We start from the raw sequence: 8,777 nt of genomic DNA, 5'->3' as shown, positions 1-8,777 counted from the left end.
CGGGGCCAGCGCCAGGCGCCGGCAGCAGGTGTGAGGCAGCTCCAGCACTGGCAGTGGGTGCAAGCACCTGGGGGACCACAGTGCACGGGAGCAAAAGAATTTTTCAGTAACCACCAGAGGCTTGCCCCTGATGACAGCGACCGGGCACCCCACCTTGGTCTGGCGCCCCCGCTCAACTGCTCCACCCATCCCACTGCAACCAATGCCTGCCATGTTTCATGCGCACCCCCTGGTGGGTCAGCGCACGTCATAGCAACCAGTTGCTCGGGTTGTTCCGCCATTCGGTCTATTTGCATATTAGGGTTTTATATATATATATATATATATATATATATATATATATATATATATATATATAGAGAGAGAGAGAGAGAGAGAGAGAGAGAGAGAGAGAGACTAAAAGCCCAGTGCATGAATTCATACACAGGTGGGGTCCCTCTGGGGTGGACCTGCAGGGGATTGGGCCGGAAACCCCACAATCCAACGCCGCCTACAGTTCCTAACTGCCGCTCCCACTCATCACAACCCCACTGTGCCTGCCACGGGCTCACGCCCAATCAGTCCCAATCGGGAGAGGCTCGAACTGCCGCAGCAGTGCTTGCCAGCCAAGAGCCCTGCGTCTGGCATCCTCCCAAAGGGAGTGGCCTATGGGATCCGGCTGAAACCTGCTCTCCAACATCTCCCGAGGGGTCCTGGATTGCAAGGGCACAGGCCAGGCTGAGGGACCCCACTGGTGCACGATCAGGCTGGGGAGGGACCACGGGAGGCTCCAGGGCATGCCCAGCCCATCTCAGTCCCGATCGGCCAGACCCCAGCAGCAAACCTACCGGTCAGAGCATCTGCCCCCTGGTGGCCAGTGCACGTCATAGCAACTGGTCGACCAGTTGACTGTCTGCCCCCGGTGGTCAGTGCAGATCATAGCGAGCGGTTGAGCAGCCTTAGCATATCATTAGCATATTACACTTTGATTGGTTGTTCGGTTGTTCTGCTGTACAGTCTATTTGCACATTACCCTTTTATTATATAGGATTTGGGGGATACCAAAAATCACAAAAGCACCCACATCCTCAGGAATTTAAATTTACTGAGGAGTCAAGTTATATGCACTTAAAACAAAATACCAATTGGCTAGCTTGACAATTGTTTAAGGTGTGATCTAGCCAGGCCACTATTAGGGAAATATCCCATAGATGCTTGAGTTTCCACTTATGTACAATAATGTTACCAAGGGCTGTTTATTGTCACCTAGATTCTAGTAGTAAAAATTGGAATAACCTAAATGCCCAACAACAAAAGAATGATTATATACATTCTAATAAATCCATGCTATGGAATAGTATATAGCCATTAAAAGATCACTTTATTGCTTAATCAGATCAGCTTATGCATACTGACACAGGAAATGCCCAATGTACACTCTTCATGAAGAAGGCAAGTCACAGAACAATAGCCATAACCCAGTATGTTCTGCACTGGTTTACTGGGGCCACTATACAAATACCACAGACTGGAAGGCTTAGACAAGTCTATTTTCTCACAGTTCTGGAGGCTGGAAGTCCGAGATCGAGGTGTTAGAAGCCTCTCTCTTTGGCTTGTCTTCTCATTGTCATACCTCTGTGTGTGGCTGTCCTACTCTCCTCTTCCTATCAGGACTCCAGTCATATTGTACTCTAATGACCTCACTTTAATACCTCCTTAAAGGTCCTATCTCCAAATGCAGTCATGTTCTGAGGTTAGGACTTCAATATATGAATTTGGGTGTATATAATTCAGCCCATAATATGCTCTCTAAATATTCTATGATTTTTATTTTTAGTTTATATTTCTGAATTGCTAGAAAATTTAAAATAAATTCATATATTACATTAAATTAGCAATTCATAAAAAACTATCCTTTTGTCAAAAAATACTTTCAAGTAAAGTTTTTTCTTTTTTAAGTGCATCACTGTAGGGAAAGCCACAGCAAGGGTGGGCAGCTGAGGGATCACGAGGCTCACCTCTCAGCACCAGACAGCACATTGCTGGGTGTTTGGGTATTTTACACATGAGCACCTTCCCACCCCACCCCTCCTTTCCAAGCCAGCCTGAGCCCCCTGCCTGGCCAGGACTCGGGTTAAAGCCATTCTCTAATCTCATCCAGGCCTTTAATAGTCAACATCCTCTTGCTGTCAGAATGTGGACACAGTATTTCTGTGGGATGACAAGGTCCAGAATACAGCCATGAGGGTTGCAAGGGAGGGCTTTGGCACCACAGGTGTTTATGAATAAAATTTGGAAAGCTGGGCAACAACATATTTGGGCAACATAGCAATAGGGTTTTCACTATTTTGATGAAGAATATGGAACTTGCAGTATCACAGGACATATCTTTCACAGCTGTCCTTCTAACAGCTACATTTTTTTTCTCAATGGGAGGTTGGAAGTCCACAACAATACAGGCCTGCATCCTAAAATTATGTATGTTTGGCTGTCGAAATATTAAGCTATTAATGTTTAAAAGAATAACCCTAGAAAAGTTAGAGAAAGGAGGCAAAATTAAAAAAACACACACATCAAAGCTGCTACATGCTTAGTTTTTTAAGTTTGTAAGTTACAGGATTACAAAGACCTACTTTTATACAGGGACATATGCTCAATTTTGTCAGAAACAAACATTAAATGGCAGTTGAAGGCAGGGAGAGATTCGTTTCTGAGATATCACATCGAACTTTCTCCCACAATTAAAGGGTTAAAGTTCGGCACACAATATGCAACATTTGCCTCTAATCCCACAAACATTTTAGTGCCAAATTTAACTTTCCTATTATCTGTATTCAGGGCTTTATGCTGTGGGAGTGGGTAGGAAACACGTTATCAGCGCTGACTTTGAATGCGGAGCTTCTGTGCAGTCAGAACCAGAAGGAACTCAGGCCGGGTTGGGGCAACGTGAGAATGAAAGACTGCTGAGAAGTGAATATTAAGAACAGAATGTCTAGAAAACTTCCCTTGAAATGGATTGCTAGGCCAAGAAAGAAAATTCCCCCAAACTCCCTCTTCAATAAGGATTTCAAGAATGAAGGGAGCTTTTCCTTTTTTTAGGACCAAATACTGAGTTTAAATATTAGAAATGTTTTTACACATCTTTATTCTTCAAAATTCATGTCAAATTACAAATAGTCGACATGATATAGCTTCTTCATCATGTACACTTCTTCAGGGAGAAAACCACAATCACCAAGAAAACACTGAAAATGAACTCATAGTAAGTCACCACTGGTAAGTACAGATAAAGTGTTACATTTCAGTGTGGTCCCACGTGACAGTTTAAAATGGAGACCCCTTTAAAACATTACAGATGTACATAACTTTCTTACAAACGAACCCACACATCAGTTTTTTGTTTAAATTTTAACACTGTATCACAGGGACTAATTGTTTAAAACTATAAAATCTTGTGAATTTTAGCAGCAAGGTTATGCCAAGCTCATCTATTTTTAAACATTGCTGCAAATAGTGCAAACTTTAGAGAACATCACAGATAGCAAATCCATTACTTAAAAACAAAGTACTTAGAAAGTAGATTCCACTTTGTTTTGTTCTGTTGATTGGTAAAAACCTTTTAATGAAGTTTAAGCTAAAAATTCCAGTGGGGGAGTGGAGCTGTAGGAAAGAAGAGGTAGCCAACAATCTATTGCTATAAACTGCTACTTACTGTCACAGCAACGGTCATCTCCAGAAGTACAGAAAACAGGAGTTCTTAGGGAACCGTTCTTTTAGGATCTAGTTTATATTCAGATGTGTATTAGATTTAGCAATTGACTTTGAAATTTCAAGTTTTCCTCTTCAAGTACCTTGTGGTTAAAGCAGTATTTCTTATAATAGAATTATAGTAGTTAGGGTTTTTGGGTTTTTTTAGTAAACCAACCAACTTTTTTCTTTTTGAAAGGGTAGTATTAAAAGATACCGTTTTACAAGTCACTTAAGATGGTTTGGTTAGAGCCCCAGCCAGCACGGCTAAGTGGCTGAGCGTTGACCTAGGAACCAGATCACAGTTCAAATCCCAGTCAGGACACATGCCCACGTTGTGGGCTTGATCCCCAGTGTGGGGCATGCAGGAGGCTGCCAATCAATGTTTCTCTCTCTCTCTCCCTTCCTCTCTAAAATCAACAAAAATGTAGTTAAAAACAAATTTTTTAAAAAAGATAGTTTGGGTTGGACAGTAATTTGTCTGAAAAGAGATTATACATACTTAATTTCATATTCTGCTGTGACATCTGACATTTTAGGACTGAAAGGAATTATTTAAAATTTATTAAAATGGAACCAGCCTTATTAGATTTTTCTGAAATGTTTATTCCAAATCAGTGATAAGCTACATATTCATCTGACACTATTTCAAGTCACAATTATCAACATCTATCCTTGGAAGAACTGAACCTTCTTTTTCTAAGTACAACGTTTTAAAACCACCAGAAAGCAAACAATTATTCTGAAGCTAAAGCATCAGAAACAAATTCCACCCATTGATTTAATTTTTGAATCACAACATCCGATAGAGAGGTTCTATTTAATGTCTTTCATAGTTTTATTTCTTGGCAGCTTTTCCAAATGATACACTATAATGAAGAGAGAAGTATTCAAAACATAATATAAATATAGAAGAATACTAGTAAGAGTTCAAAACCAAACAAAATACCATATTGCAATGTCTTCAAATGTAATGTTTGTGATATAACCAAAAACTGCGAGCCCGTCCTCAACATGCCCACTGCCCTGCACAGACCCCTGTTCATGTTTTGTTTTGTTTGTCTTTTGATACCTACAGTGAGAAATCAAGAAAATAACTAATATGACATATAAAAAACATGGTACCTATGTTTTCTTAGTCTTGAGTTAAACACTTCTTAATTGGTGCAATATTACTTTTAATAATGTTCACATAACAATAGACAAGCAATACATATGAAAAGACTGTATTACACAAGCATTGTTTTTAGAATCACAAATAAGTTGCACAAAAACATAAAAACCTACAAATCTTAACCTCATTAAATTAAGTTCTCGTGTAAATTGTTGAGAATACTATTATCTTACGCATTCTAAGTTTTTTTTCATTTTCTAATATAGACAGCTTATGATAGAAAGGGTTAGTGCTTTTTCAATAAGCTACCCCCCCCCCGACACACACACACACACACACACACACACACACACACACACACACACCAGTGCAAGCCATCAAAACAAAGAATCCTAATCTGGAAGTGAAATAGATTAAACATGTAGATAAAAACTAGGGGAGTGGAACACAGTACATTTCCATTATTAATGTGTCATATGTACATATGATCGATGAAATAAAGAATAACTTTCTATCCTTTGTTTTTCAAGTTCTACCATCTAACTTTTAGAATTGCTTCCTCATTTCAACAGCTAACTAGAAGACTAAGTACTTTGAGGACAAGCTACCCGAGACGAGTTACCCACTGATGCTGCACTTGCTGTGTTTTCTTCTTTACTATTAAATCAGAACCCTCTACTGCTACTTTGTTCCATGCAGCACCAACCAAACTCCATTTTTATCTAATAAAATATAAATGAATAGCCCATCCCATGTGGCTCAGCGGTTGAGCGTCAACCCATGAACCAGGAGATAAGGGTTGGATTCCGGGTCAGGGCACATACCTGGGTTGCAGGCTCGATCCCCAGTAGGGGGAGTGCAGGAGGCAGCTGATCAATGATTCTCTCCATCGTTGACCTTTCTTTCTCTCCCTCTCCCTTCCTCTCTCTGAAATCAAAATATATATATTTAAAAAAATAAATGTATTAAAGAAGACACTGTCAGGCATATATTCACAAAGTCTTAATTTCTTAAACATAAGTATGGGTGTATTTATTTCTCTCAAATGCATACAAGACAATAATTACATAGCAACAAAGCTTTTGTTCAACAATGATTTGATTCATAAGCATTTGAAATTTACATAATTTCACATCCATAACCTTACATTTTTTAAATAATGTAAGTAAAAAAGTCCCCCAAAATAACCAATTCTTATATTTCCTATTTATCCCTCTATACATCCAAACTTTAAAAAGTTACAAACTGAACATTATACAGAACATATAAATCATGTTTAAAAACTTGAGGTTTTAAAATCACTGTTCCCCATATGATTCAGGAGACTCCTCATGCTGACAAGTGCAGTCCCGGGGGTAAAGGAAACTGCAGGAGGGGAAGAAAGAAGAGACAGACACAGGTTTGCTGTCTTAACATTTTACTCATCCTGTCAGTTAAAAATGGTGATGTCATGAGAAGTAACAGTTTAGGTTTAGTATGAGGAATGGAGTTTGCCTCACAGTTTGAGACGTGCATTTCAAGTATTTTCCTATTTGATCTGAGCTCCCGGCAGCAACCTGATGCCCAAGAGAATAATTATTTCCTTCCATACATTCGCTCAATGTCCGCCTGGTAATGTGTTTTAAGCTCTTTGCGTTTCAGCTTGAAGGCATCTGTCACCAGACCAGTTTCTGGGGTCCACGGTTCAGGGCTCAAACGAATTTTCACTGGAATTTCAAACTTTTCCAGACTTGCTGAGATGGTGTGGGAAAAAATACAAAGGCAAAGTCATGAAAAATGTACCACTGAAATTCTTAGCAAAGAGTCATTGAGCACCCATCAAAATGCACAAGCAACAGCCCACGAATCTCTCTTCCAAGCAAGTTATCCCTCAGAAATGCTAGTATAAGCAAAAAAAAAAAAAAGGTATGTGTAAGAATTAGAATAGCAAAAAGAAATTAAATACATACCCATCAATATAATGAGATAAATTATGATTTAGGCATAAAAATTAATGCAATTCCAGTCATCAAAAATGAGTTAGATCTATATGGTATGGGTGTATAAAGTTTTTGCAACATATTCTAGGTTTAAAAAGAAGGCAAGGTTTTTTTTGTTTGTTTTTTTTAAATATTAGATAAACTTAGATGCATCTAGATGCTAGGACAAAAGGATACATAGTAAACTATAAACTGTATACACCTCTAGGGGATGGATTCAGGATTAAGAATAAAGAAATGTCCCTTTTTACTTTACACCTATTCGTTTTCTCTGAATTTATTATAAAGAGCATAATCACGTCAAAAACAAAAATGTAATAAAGTTAAAAAAGACTCCTGTCACTGAACCAGGATATTCTCTGATAAGCTATAAAGGCAGAATGTTTTCTCACTATGGTGTTCCTAACACACTGATACCCAGTAGATTCTCAATAGTGGAGCGAGGGAAGGAGAGAGGGGAGATGTAGTTTTGAAGAAATGCACTTTCTTAGTAAGAATGACTTATTTTTCTAGCATTCATTCAACAAATATTTACTGAAAAATATTGTGTAAAGTACTTCACTAAACCCTCTCTAAAAAATACAAAACTAAGGTTTCTTTTTTTTTTTAAATATATTTTATTGATTTTTTTACAGAGAGGAAGGGAGAGGGATAGAGAGTTAGAAACATCGATGAGAGAGAAACATCGATCAGTTGCCTCCTGCACATCTCCTACTGGGGATGTGCCCGCAACCAAGGTACATGCCCTTGACCGGAATCGAACCTGGGACCTTTCAGTCCGCAGGCCGACGCTCTATCCACTGAGCCAAACCGGTTTCGGCCAAAACTAAGGTTTCTACCCTCAAGTGGTATATAATAAGGGTAAATACCTAGCCATAATAATTTACATATAGATAAAGTACTAAATGAAAGGTACAAGTGTCTTGGAAACAAGAGAGATATGTTAATTTTAACTTATAGATAACCAACAGGTCTTATTCTTCAATGATTAAAATAACTCAGGAATGGTGCCAGGAGGAAAACCTCCATGAGCAAAGAAATCAGTAAGGCTGGGACCATAGGACTTAAGGACTGGGGGTCTGACACCTCGGAGACATGGGGGAGGCTGAAAAGCCAGCGCTGGGAGACTGCTCAGCATCACCCTCTATGGCCTTACTCAGTGACATGATTTAAACCAGTGTTTTAGAAAAATAAACACAGAAATGAGGGCTCAAATAACTGAGTATTTCTTATTGATTTTGTTGTGAATATATATGTTAAGCAAATATTTTTTTCCTTCCCCCTTTTCTCTTACCATAATATGTATTAATAAGTTGATTTTATCATAGCATTTAACACAAGATAGCAAAGGAGAAGCGTAAACATCACTCAGGGATTTGCATCCTCTCTGGGGAAAGGTATTTTCAGTTGTAGGCAGGATAGTTGTATCATGTTCGGTGGAAGTCTGACTCGATTATTGTCTTTACTTGGAAATTAACTGTGGTTTAAGGAATTTATACAAGAGTGCCAAGGTGACGAGGGATGGACTGTGATGGTCAGTTTTATGTGTCACCTGGGCTAGGCTAGAGTTCCCAGTTACTAAATTAAACACTAACCTACGTGCTGCTCTTGAAGGTATTTTGTGGGTGTGATTAAGTCTATAATCGTTTTATTTTACACTAATGCCCCAGTGCACAAAATTCGTGTGTGCGTGTGTGCGTGGGGGGGGGGGGGGGGTCCCCCAGCCCGGGCTGGACCCTCTCCAATCTGGGACCCCTCGGGGGAAGTCCAAATGCCGGGTTAGGCCTGATCCCACAGATCGGGCCTAAACCGGGAGTCGGAAAATCCCCCCTCGCAATCTGGAAATGCTGGCTCCAAAATGTTCACATGCCTGCCTGGCCCCCCCTAACCACTCTGCCTGGTGGCCTGATCGCCCCCAAAATTGCCACCCCCCTTCCAGCCTGGTAGGCCCCAAAATG

The 8,777-nt window shown here is 39.7% G+C and overlaps 1 protein-coding gene across 5 annotated transcripts in view; it reads right to left on the bottom strand.

Annotated features, from left to right (window-relative positions):
- Nucleotides 1–5,846: 5,846 nt before the first annotated feature.
- Nucleotides 5,847–8,777, bottom strand: part of ACSL3 (acyl-CoA synthetase long chain family member 3) — a 39,504-nt gene continuing 36,573 nt past the window's right edge. For all 5 annotated transcript variants that reach the window (XR_002831497.1, XM_023761805.1, XM_023761796.1 and 2 more), the window contains one exon: nucleotides 5,847–6,573. Coding sequence is in view for 4 of the 5 variants with exons in the window: in XM_023761805.1 (XP_023617573.1) it covers nucleotides 6,416–6,573 (158 nt within the window). In the remaining variant the exon portion in view is untranslated. The remainder of the gene's footprint in view (nucleotides 6,574–8,777) is intronic.

This window comes from Myotis lucifugus, unplaced genomic scaffold, assembly GCF_000147115.1.
Source record: "Myotis lucifugus unplaced genomic scaffold, Myoluc2.0 scaffold_3, whole genome shotgun sequence".
Classification (NCBI taxonomy): domain Eukaryota; kingdom Metazoa; phylum Chordata; class Mammalia; order Chiroptera; family Vespertilionidae; genus Myotis; species Myotis lucifugus.
This window is presented reverse-complemented; position numbering and strand designations above follow the sequence as displayed.